A 15913-nucleotide genomic window follows, 5' to 3' on the forward strand; every position below is an offset into this window, starting at 1 on the left:
TTTGGGGTCCCCTGCTGGAGCTGCTGCCCCCGCGACCCGATACCGGATAAGCGGTCGAAGATGGATGGATGGATGGCTACTTTACGTTGATCACTGATATCATTTTGATTTTGTATGTATGTGTTTTAATAAGTTAATCTTTTACAACAAAATTAACCAAACTTAATTTTGGGATTTCAGTTATTGTTTTGAAAGTGTGTCATACAGGCAAACCCGGCCTGACTTTGGCCTCTCCGCGACCTTTAGTTTACTTCCCCTAGTAGCTACAATAAATCTGCTTAGGAAGAAATAAAAAAGTAATTTTTATTTATTAACACCCCAGAATATGATCCAGTATGCAGAACAAAGCACAACCAAGACACCATTCATCATGCTGAACAAAATCCATCAACAACACCAAAATAATGCAGAGATGAGTGAGTATTTTGCTCATTTGCAGATATCTCTATGGGGCAATTAAAAGGCTACCTCGGGTGCACCCTATCTGGAGGCAGTTGGAAGACTGCCTTCACAGTAAGTATCTGACTTTACTAAGTGCTTGTGAGAAAAATCTGTTCCAGATTTACTGTTTCCCTACTAAACTTGATCTCAGCCTCCTTGTGGAGGACAACCATAGCAAAGGGAGTAAACCTGTGGTGATCAATAAAGCATCACATTATTGATAATCAATCTTCTTGTTGCACCGCTTCTTTTCTTTTTCCTGTCCTCACTTTCCGCCCTATTTCAGTTTGACTATGATTGACATGGACACATGTAACTAAGTGTACACTCATATGGAGGGTTCTCTGTCACATGCACACACGTACACACACCATAAGGCGCCCAGTCAGGTATTCAATAGTCAATGCTGCAGAGCAGAGAAGAAGCCTTGGTTATTCATGTGTGATGGTGCTGCTGCAGAGGACCCAGCTGGTTCCCTCAGAGCTGTGTGTGTGTGTGTGTGTGTGTGTGTGTGTGTGTGTGTGTGTGTGAGAAGGAGACAGAGAGAGAGAGAGAGAGAGAGAGAGAAAAAGAGAGAGAGAGAGTGAGAGTGAGAGGAAAGGAAAGGAAAAGAGAGTATGTGTCCAAGAAATGATTGCATGTGTGTGAGAGAACACGTGTGTGTGTGTACACACCTCTCAGTTTGGACATGTTCACTCACCTGTGACGTCCTCATTCTGTCTCTCGGTAAGCCATCACTGAGAGTGCTCCTCTCATAGGCCCAGGCAACACACACACAAACACACACACACACACGCACCCACAGTCATATCAGCCATGGGCAGGTGTTGAGATCACTGACATCTGAAGAGGATTTCACCTATAGCATTTTGAATGTGTGCCATGTATTTTCACCCTGAGAAATGAATGCTCTCCCTCTCTCAGTCTTGCATGTGTGCATGATTTTGTCAGAGAGAGAAAAAGACGTGGGAGGGAGGAAAAAATGAGCTAGATGTGGAGCTCTGCATCTTCTGCTTTGGAGTTGTGCAGTTTCTATCAGTGACTCCTCAGTTTTTCTGGGACATCACACTCCAAGCTTTGTCGGAGTGACAGTGATGATGAAGGCTGCAGGACACAAACTCCCACATAGACAACTGAAAGATGTTGTAAAGCGTCATTCTTCCATCTAGTGGCCACGCACATGCATGCATTCATGGATGCATGCAGTGACAGGTAGTATCAAACAAGCGCATACGCACAGGTGACTGGATGGCACTTGCTGTAGGGATGGTTGAGATGCTTAAAATAAATATTTTGATATTATTAATAATAATAAAATATTGTGATATCATGAAGGTTATCCCAGTTTGGGAAATTGAGTCTACACATTTATAATAGAAATTCTGTCTTACAAACCGGAGGTGTAGAGTTTGAAAGATGTCAGGCAGGGAGGATCTAACACAAGATGCTGTCAAGTTGCATTAGGAGGAATTTTATGATAACTTATGTAGAGACTAAAGGTCAGGATAACAAAGCCTCTGCTGCTTTACTATCATTTTGACCTCCTTTTAAGTTTGTCCCTCACAAGTCCAAAGCATTGAAGTGAGCACCCTTTAATTTAGAGTTTCATTTTATCTAGTCTTGCTTTGCAAGACCTTCCTCCACAGCACTGCGGAGGAGGGTCTGGCACAGAGCATTCAGGGATGGTAGAAAAATGTGCTCTGGTTTATTGGCTTTTTACTTAACCAGTCACAATCGTCTCGGGCAGTGCTAAGCTCTGCACGGAGCCACCGTGCCGCTGGAAAATAGGAACTTGTTTTGGTGGAACGTGTATAATCAAAAGTTGTTTTAGTCGTGCAGGGAGGAAAATCTGATTGGACAGATAATCCAGCTAGCTTTCTCAATTTACCCTTCTGAGAGCTGGGGAGCGGTCAACCACAGTCCTCATAAATCCACTGGAGTTGAAAATTCCAACACAAAGAAAGCAGAAGGAAATGGACATGGGCTGAAAACACATGCATCTATATGCATATACATGCATGTATATGTATACGTATATGTATATATATATATATATATTGGGTCAAATAGAGGGCGGGAGGGAGTCAATCCAGGCATTTAGAGACATGCACATCTTCACATCTCAGCCAAGACTGAAGTGTGGTCTGCCAAAGCAGTGGCAACTCAGGCTTACAGAAACCTTGATAGTATAGGAACTCTACAGGAGTCCTCCCCAAGGCCACTGTTATCAGTAAGAATAACATTTTAATCAGCATGTAAGAGTTAACAAAGTCCAAACATTTTTTAATTAGATATCACAATTCATCCTTTTATCATCAGACTGCTTCTTGACCTACGAGTGAACTCTCTTCACTCAAAGACACCAATGCCCTGTCAACAGATTCATGCCCTGTCAGGACAAATGTGATGCTAGGACCACGTCTTCTCTGCCTAAACCCATTGCCAATCAGCAGTGTGTGTGTGTGTGTGTGTGTGTGTGTGTGTGTGTATGTGTGTGTGTGTGTGTGTGTGTGTGTGTGTGTGTGTGGTGTGTGTGTGTGTGTGTGTGTGTGTGTTTGTGTGTGTGTGTGTGCGTGTGTGCGTGTGTGTGTGTGTGTGTGTGTGTGTGTGTGTGTGTGTGTGTGTGTGTGCGTGTGTGCGTGTGTGTGAGTGTTTGTGCTTGTGAGGACTGTGACTGCAGCAAACATCTAAGTGAAGAACACAGCTGCCACTTCACACTGCAATTATGCCATTACAGAGTTGACGATTGGTCTGCACGCATCACTGTGACACACCCCCCATACACACACACGTACACACACGCACAGAGACACACTCTTCACATGACCTCTCATGTAAATGTATGCACACTCATCAGATTCATTATTCTGAAGACAAATCCCATAATACACATTGCAGTATAAACAACTATAAATCAGTATACAACTATTAGTCTGCTGTAAAACAATTACTCCAGTAATGTATAGATAACCAAAATGTCTCCTTAAGTAAGGTAACAAAGTATTTGTACTTTGTTACTTGACACCTCTGCTTACATATCCCTATCAGTCTCTGCAACACCGTCACATTAATTCCTCATGGGGCAAGTGAGTAACAAAACAGAAAAGGCTGAGGAAGAACAGAGAAAAACTAGCCTCCATACACAGTAGCTTATGCTGAGACAAATGCAATGTCAAACACATTTGATATCTAAATAATCAAATTGAGAGGCCCTTGTTATTTCCTACACTTTAAATAAGACACCTTGTTAGTGGAAGACGCTCCCAGGTACTAAGAAGTATGACTGAAAGCCCCATGCACACACGCACTCTCGCACACACGTATACACACACACACGCATACACACATACACATATGACCTCTCATGTAAATCTATGCACACTCATCAGATTCAATACTCTGAAGACATATGCCATAATGAACATTGCAGCATAAACAACTATAAATCAACATCTGCTCAACCACCACATACAAACATCACTTCCTAGAGATACCATAGGCCATATTTAACAGAAGGAGAGGCAGAACTAGTGGCCTTGGTTTCATTTTTTTGCCTGCAATTCTCAGCTCTGCCCAAGGGCACTGCCAGATCAGCCAATTAAAGAACCACTGTGGACTTATAGTGCAAAAACCAAAAGTAGGTGGTCAAAGAGGTCACCACTGACACACAAAGACACACACACACACACACACACACACACACACACACACACACACACACACACACACACACACACACACACACAGGTTTCTTTTTCTCACTTTTGCCTTTTATTGCTCATCCTGGTAATGCTTCTGCTGCTGCTGCTTGGGCACGCCACTGGGCTTAAAGGTGAGAGAGGGAAACTGTGCGCTACATTAGAAGATAAATGCTTCAGTCTTAGAGGCTGTGTAGGTGGACAGCTACTAGGCTCTTTTTTAATTGTGTCAGTCAACTTCTGTAATTTGCTCTATTTAAATGATTTATCAATTGAAGGACACCAGTCTTTATTCCCACTTTTTACATAATATTTAGGTCCTTATCTTATGAGCTCAATTGGATATTTAATTTTGTCATTTTCTGTCACAAAGCACTCCCTGAAACAGGCTCTCAAAGTACAACACTAACTTACTGTAACATAAGAATACTGTAAAAACAGATGGTCATGTGATTGAAAGAACCTCAACACCTGAGTGTGTTTCCTAGATGGGAATCAGCTATGATTGATCTATTTGCACAGCTTCATTTAGATGTTTCTCTCATTTACAGTAACAATGGAATACTGTAAAATGCTGGGGATATATTTATTTCAACTTACAATATGAACAGCTGTTCACTTGACCTTTAGTCTATAAGTTAGGTTTAGTACATGATGTTATTTGTTCTGACATACGTTGTGAAAGTATTTGCAAATTTGTCAGTAAAAATCCATTGTTTAGATCTTGGTTGATCTTGTGTGTAAAACAAACATTTTTGATTTATGTTAACTGAATGCATTTTGTATCAAAGCAACAACAAATGTTAATTGTATAATAATAATGATAATAATAATAATAAATTGACTTTGTATAGCGCTTTTCCCAAGCTCAAAGTCGCTTTACAGAGTAGAAACAGTGTATATAAAAATAAATAAATAAATAAATAAATAAGTTTAAAAAAAACTAAGGATAGGCAGAACAGAAAAGATGGGTCTTCAGACGGGACTGAAAAATGGTGAGGGACTCAGAGATGCAGATCTCATGGGGGAGGGAGTTCCAGAGCCTGGGAGCTGCCCTGGAAAAGGCTCTGTCCCCAAACGTGTGGAGCTTTGATTTGGGGACATAGAGGAGACCGGCTGAGGTGGACCTGAGGGACCGTGAAGGTTGGTAGGGGGAGAGGAGGACAGTGAGGTATGACGGGGCAAGGTGGTGGATGGCTTTGTAGGTGAGGACCAGGATTTTGTACGTGATCCGGTGAGAAATGGGAAGCCAGTGTAGCTGTTTTAGGACCGGAGTGATGTGGTGCCAGGATGTGGAGTGGGAGATTGTTGATTAATGCGGCTGAGTTCTGAACCAGTTGGAGCCTTTTAATGGAGGTGGAGTAGTGAGTTGCAATAGTCAAGTCGTGAGGAGATGAAGGCATGAATACGTCTTTCGGCAGCAGAGGGAGTGAGTGAGGGTCTGAATAGCCCACACAGACATATGTTATGCTAACTGTGTTAAGAGTTAAGGGAAGTTGTTAAAAGTATTGAAAAAATTGTCATAGTGATTGAAAAAAACTTCAATGATATTGCATATAACTAGTTAGATGTAAACATATACAGTACATTATATACATAACCCAATGAATTGGGAATAACACATAAATATGCTAACAAATAGAAAATAGTGAAAACATTATATTGGGAGCACAGTCACAGTTTTAATAGGCTAGCTTTTTGATTTGTGCGAAAGTTATTGTCTCAATACATAGCTTCATTTCTTTTTATAACCTGCTTGAAACCATGGGTGTATTACAAGCTTGAAACATACAGTATCCAGACTGCATGATACACACTGGCTGCCCTGGATGTGTGCTTGCGTGTTTTATATTTTATTTGCATGCTTTTACAAATTTGTTTTACAGTTTTTGAACATTTTGGCATCATTGATACAAAATGTATATAAAAGATACTAATTTCAATCCAATGAACATTCCAACCTTACTTAATGATAAAACTAAAAAAGAAGGCACAAAGAGAAACAAGAAGGTAAAAAAAGAAAACAGTCCAAAACACAGAAAATACAATAGGCCACAAAGAAAAAGGTGAAATGGAACATAGGCTATATAATCACATTTCCTTGAAATAATCTAGCAGCTATATAAATACTTCTTATTATCAATAATTAGGATGGACTAAAAAAAAATCCGAAATTTAATTCTGAAGTGAGTAAAAGTGTTCGCTTGCTCCGACCCATAGACCGTTAATACGGTCTATGCTCCGACCGCTGTATGGCTGCGGCCGACGTCAACGCGCTGCTTACGGTTTCCGCATGACGTCACCACGCATCCTTTCCAAACAATGCTCAGGAAAAAGCCACGTTGACGGTCCACACTGAAGTGTAGTCCCCAATTTGAGGCAGAATAAAGCAGGAATTAGTGTGTCAGACGCAGTGGTGCCTTCTCGTTGCAGAGTCCCGTTACAGCAGACATGTCTTCGCCGCCGAAGGAGAAAATCGAAACCAAAGGAGGACATCTCCCTGCAGGTAAACCTCTTTATGCTGCCGCTGTGTTGTCTTTGAAAGCTACCATTAAACCTTAAGGCCTGTGCTTTTGCACTGTGTCACACCAAAAATCACATGATGATGATTAATACTTATGCAATCGCCACACTTGCAAATGCCAGCTGCTGACAACGTTTTTTTAACGTTCAAAATGCATGCAGGGTAATCGGCCGTGTTTCTCAATTTCGCACATTTCCTTACTTCCTGATTGGCGTGATGTCTTACAGTATATTGAACCGGGGGATATTGTAGTGATTTTGAGTCATCGCAGTCTAACGTGAAGTGCTGTCCGGTTACTGCTGCTGGGAGGCGATGACGTGGAGGTCATAGGCTCAGTCATGTTGATGCAGACTGTGGAAAGGGAGTTAAGGTGTACGTGGACAAGGGCAGCGTGGACGAGGGCAGCGTGGCCTGCAGGACTGATAGCACAGAAAGATAAGAAGTGCCCCTCGCACCCAACCTTTGGTTAGTGTGAGGCACCCAGCATGTATAGCTCAGTCTGTAACAAACAGGCAGGTGTGTTAGCTCAAATGTAGGACCACCGCAGATCCTTAATGGCATTTCTATAAGCAGAGCCTCTGCAGTGAGGCCAGATGTCAGCATCAGAACAGCTGTCCTGCAGCAATTAGGGCCTGGCTCAAAGACGCATCGGCAGGTCGGCTGCTTGTCACCACAGCTGTTTTACCCTTGGTCTTTCAGTCGAGGGACTGACTTCTATCTCACTATGTTAACCTACAGTGCTACTTAAAAATGATTATGTCTAAATCAAACATTATAGTAGTGTTAAATTACAGTTAACTACAGTAGAAGTCCCAAACCGAGTACTGGCAATGTTAGGGACTTTCTCCCTGTTTTAATTAACTGTTTATACACTGATTATGTTTGAACTCTTGAATAAATTGTCACAGGTCATCTGGTAATCTGTGTGTGTGTTTATGTGTGTGTGTGTTGCAGTAAAGGCTGGAGGTATGAGGATAGTGCAGAAGCACGCACCGGCTCCTGCCGCTGCAGCTCCAGAACCACTGCCGAAAGATGACGACGAGGAGGAGTACGTCAGCAGCAGGTAGGACGCCCACACAGTCAAGGAAAGATGAATCTGGCTAGCCCACAAAGCATTATGGGATGGGAGAAAAAGGTGCTCTGGTTTACTGGCATTTCTTTAAACCAATCACAATCGTCGTGGCACTGAGCGCTAAGACAGAGCCACAGAGCAGGATGGGATTTGTTGCCGTAGAGCATGTGTTTAATGCCTACGTTCCAATGTTGCTTGAGTTGTGCAACAAAAAACTCTGATTGGACAGATAGTGTAGCTAGCTGTTTCCATTTACCCTGCTGAGATCTGATTTCTGTGACGACTGTGCCCCCCCCCCCCCTCCCTTTTTAACCATGACACTATTAGTTCCACCCTGGTCTTATGCAATTTACATTGAAATAGCCCTGCGTCGGACCTATCTTTGGACCTGGGTCGCGAAGCCGAGTCGATCAACACGGCTAACCCTTTCAAACACAAAGTCAAGCCTGTTTGAGCCCTTGGTGTGAAAGGGGTATAAGACACACAAAAGGACTACAAAGAGACAAAACGACCATAAAGAGAGACAAAAGGACCCCAAAGAGACACAAAACGGCGTGGCCACGTCATTTATAGTTGTCTTGTGTCTCTTTGAGTCTGAGTGTCTGGCCCTTATGTTGGAGAGGTTTCGGGGATATGTCATATCTAAGCCCAGGGGCCCATTGCCACATAGTAAAGACACACAAAAACGGCAAAAATACATGTACTGCAGAGGTAAAGCTGGTTCCGTGCTCTCTGCCTGTAGATTGAACGACTGTCTGTGCAATGGAGGACTCTGTGGTGATTTGTACGTTGTTAATCACACCCACACACACAAACACACACCCTGCAAATGAGCTATTACCACTTCTATGTTTCTATAAGGCTGTACTGTAGGCCGTTTTGCAGCATACTCATCGTGTTCTGTTGCCAGCTAATTCGGTAAACAACATAATTACTGCATAATTACAGCATTAACTTGGACAGCCCATTCAGCAGTCGCTATTGTTTTCCATAAGCAGTCTTGGTTTGCATGTTTTACATCACACCAGCTCTATTTCTTAGTGACAATAACTGTTCTGCTTCCATATTGGCATGTTTACTTTTTGCTGCTTGAATGCATTGTTTCTACTGAGGTCTGAGGCAAGAGTCTGCTTTTACACACACGTGTACTCCATATTTGGTATTGGTACAGATGGCATATTCACACCACATATCAGTTGTGCGCGTGTGTGCATGCATGGCCAAGAGCAGGATTCAAGAACATTGCCAACTGTCAAAAAATGTTGTATGTACTTTAAACCCACAACCTCGCACGCTGAAATATACATTGCATGTTTTTTTTATCCACCGTGCATGTTGTTTGAGTTTTTCTCTGTAATTCAGAGCAGGAATAGCGTCATGGCTGTCAGTGGAAATAAGTCCTTTCCTCTTGCTCTCATTTCCTTTGTGCCAAGATGAGTGACAATAATAGACAGAGCAGAAAAGGAGGGTCAAGAAGATGACAAAGTACAAAAACAACATGCAAGCTGGGCTTTTACTTAAAGGTAAAGACCTGCTTGAGAAAGATAGAAGAAGCAATAGGAGAAACCCTTATGTTATAGCAGACATTGGTCAAGGTGTAACTGCCATTCCAGCCTGTTGAATTTGCAACTCCTCATTTTATTGTTTTTTTCAGAGGAAATGGAGTCATACTGCATATCTTGGATAATGGTATTGCCACTGGAACTAACTTGTTTTCTTTCTGAATGACTCTTACAATTATTTTACCAGTTAATCATTTGGGGATGTGCATGGGATAAACAAATGGCCAATTAAGGTTCTTAGAGCCCAATGTGACATCTCAAAATGTCTGGTTTTATCAAGTATCATTTATCAGTTCAAAACCTAAAGGTATTTGGTTCACAATGATATTAAACAGAGAAACGCAGTAAAACCCCACAAACTGGGGAATGTGTGCTAGACTGGGTAAAGCCCGCCCACTCCGCCGGCGATTTGATTTCGCCTTGCAGCTTGGTCGGGAAACCTGCACGTTTAATTCTCTTGTTTTGGTCCACAGTTTTGCGGGAACCAATCACAAAGTAGCACATCTACCTGGCGCGCTATTGGCGCGTTTAACACGATGACGATAGAGAAGCGACCAAGCAGCTTCTTGTTTACGTTCAATATAGTCTGATTGGTTGAAGGACTATCCAATTGAGTACAGAGTCATTTGAACTATGCCCGTTGGTCACAACTCTTCTTCAGAGAAAACACAGAGCGAACTCCCCAGACCGATGCTCAATCTCAAATCTATTGAGCTTGGCTTGGTCTGGTGATAGCCAAACTAAATGTGTTCTATTTTTGCTTCAAAAATCAATAATCAATGAGCTAAGCGATTAAGCTCTAATTAAAAAAAACGTGTATAATTATCAACACAGTGAGGATATTCCAAAGAGCAGAAGCTTCACAAGTCTGAGTTCAGATTTTAAAGAAATGACTCCCGGCTTTTGTATGACTGTATTATTTATTTTATTACTTGCATTAAAGTCTTACTTAAAGACATGGTTGACATGTAATAATGAGTTGCACAGGGACGGGAGCAAACTGAACGTCTGCATTGTAAATTCAATATAGTATTTGGGGGGTTTAAATATCTCAGACTCTTTTCTGACGGAGTCATACAGGGTTTAATATTTGCCCGCATCCCTTCCAAATGCTTCGTTTTTTTTAGAGCTTGCAGTCAAAGAAGAAGAGGAATTATTGCTTGGGCTGTGAAAATAAATTAGTGAATAGTAAAATTTTAATCACTGAGGAAAACCAGTTCAATCCTTTAGCTTGATAAACTCCTCTCGGCCGGGCTGTGTAAATGCAGGTTTACCTTCCTCCTAGGAAATGTTTATCTTCAACTAAAAATGACCTGTCTGCCCATCCAAAAACAGAGGCTGAGTAACTGCACTACATCAGTGATGCAGTGCATGAAACTCTCTCACTCACACACTCTGTCCGTCCCTCTCCGTGTCTCGCTGATGGACGTCTAGCAGGTGGCTACTGGGTAAATTTCACATTAGTAGCAGCCAGTGAAGCGGTGAAGTCAGGGGAACACCTGCCGTACCCAATCTAGCCGAGATGGACAGATGGGGTGAAGGGAGAAAGATAGGTGGCTGGGATTATGGCGAGGAGGAGAGGGGATACATATTATGGTGTGAGAGCGAGGGATGGCGTGGCGATGTGAAGATACGAAAGAGGAAAGCTTTTCCTCGGTAAGAGAGGGAGTAATAGGAGACGGGTGGATAGGGTTTGAGATACAGGCAAGAAAGGGAGGCAGAAGCCAGAGCTAAGTGGTGACGCAGTACCGGCTTCTAGCCTGTTCAGGAAAACTCAGGAGCAGCACAACTCTTTCACATACGCGTAGAAGGGAATGCATGGTTTATGAACAGCTCACACATCTCGATGGGCTCCATGTGTAAAAGCAACAAAATAGAATGGTGATCATAGGCTTGATGTCGGTTGCACTGTCCCCTCTCCTGCATGTTTTTTGGTGAGAGGTGTGTGTGTGTTCCGGAGCCTCTGGAAAAAAAGAGCGGGTGGTGCGGTGTGTACGCTTGACTAAATCGCCGCACATATACACTGAAGGTAGGAAATGTGCAGTAAACTGACAGCTTGTGGTACAAAAGTTAAGAGGTGGAGGAGGAGGAGGAGGAGGAGGAGGAGTGGAGGCAGGCAACAGGCATCAGTTTCCATGACAACCACCACCTCGGCCACTGCAACAAACTTTCTGCTCTGCTGAAGCAAAGAGATGGGTGAGGTAGTGGTGGTGAGGAGTGGCTTTGGTGCCAAAGACAGAAAAGAAAACATCATACCGTCAATGCACATTTCATTCTTATCACCGTTTATTAGTTGAAGTTGAAATTTGGTATCTCTCACTTTTTCCCTCTTCCTCTCCTTGTCCTATACCTCTGACTCTCCTGGTACAAAGAAAACTCCTCCCCAGGATTCCCTGTAGCTCACTACTGCCCCCTAAAGGCTCCCTCTGTCTCTCCATATGGTCCTCCTCCAGTCCCAACCACACCAAACCTCAGCAGAGATCTTTGTGCCATTTAATTATTTCTCTCTCTCTCTCTCTCTCTCTGTTTCTCATTCCATTTTACTATACAGATAGAATAGATAAAAAATAGGTGTCAGTAGTTTATAATTTGTGTCTGCCTGTCTGTAGTATCTACAATCATCTTTGTCAAACTTAAAAAATAAATATTTTACACTTTTGAAGGAGTCTGAGGCCTGTAGCTTTCTGTATCTCTGGCTGGCTTACACCCATAGATATATTAACAATGCTTTATATCTATGCTTGCACCCCTCGCTTCTGTTTGTCTATTAATGTCTTATTGGTCTGCCCTCTGTTTCTATCATACCCAGTCCATTTCAACAAGCAAAGTTTGATGCTAACATTCGTCAAATGCAATACAGATTTCCTTTCATCCTGTTTTTTTTTCATACCAGCCCTCCCTTTGCAATCTGTTTTCAATATTCCAGGGTTTACCCTCAAATGACACCATGAAGATCTGCATTCAATAGAATAGAGACATGTGACAACCTAGCGTGAGGAGGGCCTGTTAGAATAAATAAGGAAATCTGGTGCTAAATGCTAACATGACAGTTTTTCAGTTAACTATATTGTGTGTAATAAAAGCAGGAACTTCTGCTGTGGCACTCAGCCACATGTGTTTTAAGATGAAAGTTGAGCACAGTTCTTGCACATAAACATAAAAAATGAATTGCCATATGCACATTTATTCCCCAACCGTTCCTCAGATAACCTTAAAAAGTTTGAAACTCCTCAACTTTCCAGCCAAATGTTAGCGATAAGCTAGCAGGACCACTTCACAGCTAGCAGAGCATTCATTGCAATGAGGAACATGCTAATATTATATGTATATATATATATAATATTATATCTAATATGTAGTTAATTGACTTGCTAATAGAAAACCTCTTGACCCCACATTTTGACAGGTGGCTAGTGAGAACATTATCTGTGAAATCCAACATATCCAAGCATTCATTTAATAGCAAGGTGTAAATACACTCATTAAGATAGGTAGCAGAAGGCCATTCAGAGCCAAGATGTTGATTGCAGGGATGGAGGTTAGCCAGATGTGTTGTCCAAATCCATAAAGAGTTGTGCATGGATCATAAAATCTATAAGAAAGTAGCAGATGTTTCAAACGATGTTGCTTGGATTTGGCTGCTGCTGAGACCGCAGTTCGTGTGAGAAACGTTTCATCTTTTCAACCTATTTATGCTGTTAATGAGGTAAGCCATAAGTTGGACATGCTTGCTGCTATAGCTAATGTCTTTGAGAGGAGTTTTGAAGGTGGCTACCGCAACTACTCTTTTGCCGGGGGGTGACACCGCCGTAAAATTAGACGGCGCTCGTTTGTCATGTCAAGGTCAATACTTACCCCGGGTTCCGCATTCCTCCTCCTCATCTTTTTCTCTACCTCCGTCCCTTTCCTTTCTCTATGTCTAAGTGAGTGCTCGCTCCTCCATCTTTTTCTCCTCTCCTCTAACAGTCTATTATGATCCCCTCTCCTCGCTGCCCTCTCGCCTCCCTTTGCTATCTGTCCTGCCTTTTCCCCCCTTGCCCCCTTTGCTTTTCTACATTTCTGTTTCCTCTTCTTTTTTCTCCTTCCCTTTGTCATCATTCACCTCTTCAACTCTCTTTTCCCTCTCATAGCCTCAGCTCTCCCCCCACTTCCCTCCCTCCCTCCCTCTCTCCTCTCATGCTTTCCATCCAGAAATTGTGAGCCCCAGTGTTTGGCCAGGATGAATGGGAGCTATTTAAGCTGCTGGCAGGTCCATCCGAGGGTGTGTGTGTGTGTGTGTGTGTGTTGCCAGAGAGAGTAAAACTGTGGGTGCTATGTTTTTTGCCAACTTTGGATGTTCGAATTTTTGCACAATGTCACTTTTGGAGGTTGTGAAGTAACCAGATTGGTAGACTTCTGTTAACGTTGCCGTACAGTACGCTCTCCCTCGGCCTATACACAATATGACTAAATTACACACACAATCAGCAAAGAATGAAGCACTGGGCACCTTCTCTGCTTACTGAAATGTATATTGTTATGAATTCTATAAATCATTTTCAATTGTTTTGTATTTCTTTTCATTTCTTCTCCTTTTTTAGTCCACCAAAGGCCCCAGTGATTGTGTCTGGAGTGGTGACAAAGGTAATACACCCATACACACACACTCTGACACACACATGCACAGACCACCAGTGTTGAAATGAGCATAAAGTTGTTTATATCTGAGACATGAGCCCTAGAGGGAGAGGTAGAGGCTTAGAGCTGAGATATATAAAAGTGATGAAAGGTGTAACAGGGGGAGGAGAGAAAAATAGAGAGAATACCAAGGGAGTGCCCAACTTAGAGAAACATGTAACAAAGTGAAGCTAGATAAGGATATCTAATCATAACATCTTTAATTAAAGAAAATGCTGTGAAATGAATAGTTCGCTAATAACCATTTTTTTAATTTCACCTTGGAACACATCGGTGAAAACAAAGACATTGGGATCTTTTTGTCCTGATATATAAATTTGTCAAAATTTCTTATAATTCCGGTAGGGTTGGACATAGTGTTGATTTTAAGTGTATTACTACTCTTACCGATACCGCTCATCAATGCGGTATTCTTAACGGTACTTTTTTTTTAAAGGTGCGCTGCCACACAAAACCATATGTGTTTGTTATATTGTGAATGGGAAAAAAAGCTCAATCACTTGCATTTCACAATGCTGTGGTCTGTGGTATTGCTTGTGGTGTCTTTATTCAACTAAATGTGCCAGTGAAACAGGGACGTTAGCATGTCACTTCCTTGGTCATTACCTACCAGCCTGGGCAGAAACTTTACCGACATAGTTCTTCTTGATCGGGGAGTTTATACCTTAGATAAATTCCATACTGTTTGTTCAGCCTAGACTTTGGATATTAGTTTTTAGCAGTAGGATTGTTTGTCTACGTCCTCTTATTACAATACAATTACCGTGGGTAAAGCTTTCCAGCAACTTAAGGGTGCCCCTCCACACAAAACTTAACTGGATTTTTTTATATGTTTGGTCCATATGTTTTTGTGTTACGTTGTGAAAACGAAAATGAACTGCTACCTCCTCTGTCAGCTCTACCCACTGAAAAGAAACAAGTGGAGAAATCAGGCTAATTACAACAGCTGGTCGGTCTGATGTCATGTTGCCTGAGCTCACTACTATTCATGAGCTCTCCCAGTTGCGCTTGGTAAAAGATGCTAATAGCCAGGCTCTCATTGGCTAGCTGTTAGCCAATCAGAGTACAGCAGCTCAGCTCATTGAATATTTATGAGAACTGGCACAAACCACGTCGTCCTACAGGCTTTCTATACCACACTAGAATGGCTTGAAACGAGGTAACCAAGGTAACCAAGGCATTTTTTCCACAAAGAATATTACAGAGTCCATGGTAGAACTCCATACATTACCACAAAGTGATAAAATATGTGTAGCAGGGCACCTTTTTTAAGAAAAAAAAACATATTAACAACAGAAGTGACACCGCTTTATTCTCTTATATCAATTAACATTCTTGAGTATCAAACTATAAAAGCATTGTTTTTAGCAGATTATAGAAATGTAAAACAATAAAATAAACATTTTTAAAGCAAAAGGAAACTGCTCTTTCTTTTTAACAAATCCTTATTTGATTCTGGTGAGACCTGCAGATATTCTGCTAGAGGTCTAACCGTTGGTAGCTCTTCTGGAAAAAAAATCAAGATGTTGGTCTTCTCTGGCGGAAGTCAGGATTTATGAACGAGCCCACAGCAGTCAGCTGGCTAATAGTTACGGATAATCATTAACTCTTGTTGTCGTATAATTGACTTGACTCTGTGTGGGCTTCAGGCTGCTAGCATGCAACATACCTGGGGCAACGATAGGTGAACTTGCTAGATGGTTGAAAACTGTGGATTTCTGTATACATGTAATGTACTTTAATGTTTTGAAAGATTACTCGTGTTTCCACCCTTACATGTAAGATACTTGTAGCACTTATGGCAACAAGGATTATTTGTCAGCATTATATTTACAATTATAGTAAAGTACAACCACAGTTTTGGATGTTTAGTTCTCTCCGCCATGTCTAAAAGTGTGTGTGTGTGTGTGTGTGTGTGTGTGTGTGTGTGTGTGTGTGT

General features: G+C 41.9%; 1 protein-coding gene across 1 annotated transcript in view; it reads left to right on the top strand.

The window, feature by feature from the left end:
* The first annotated feature begins 6405 nt into the window (after positions 1 to 6405).
* Positions 6406 to 15913, top strand: part of dap (death-associated protein) — a 15051-nt gene continuing 5543 nt past the window's right edge. Inside the window, exons 1-3 of the mRNA XM_034861791.1 lie at positions 6406 to 6645; positions 7618 to 7726; positions 13878 to 13920. Coding sequence (XP_034717682.1) covers positions 6591 to 6645; positions 7618 to 7726; positions 13878 to 13920 — 207 coding nt within the window. The 5' untranslated portion in view covers positions 6406 to 6590. The remainder of the gene's footprint in view (positions 6646 to 7617; positions 7727 to 13877; positions 13921 to 15913) is intronic.

This window comes from Etheostoma cragini, chromosome 22 (genome assembly GCF_013103735.1).
Source record: "Etheostoma cragini isolate CJK2018 chromosome 22, CSU_Ecrag_1.0, whole genome shotgun sequence".
NCBI lineage: Eukaryota > Metazoa > Chordata > Actinopteri > Perciformes > Percidae > Etheostoma > Etheostoma cragini.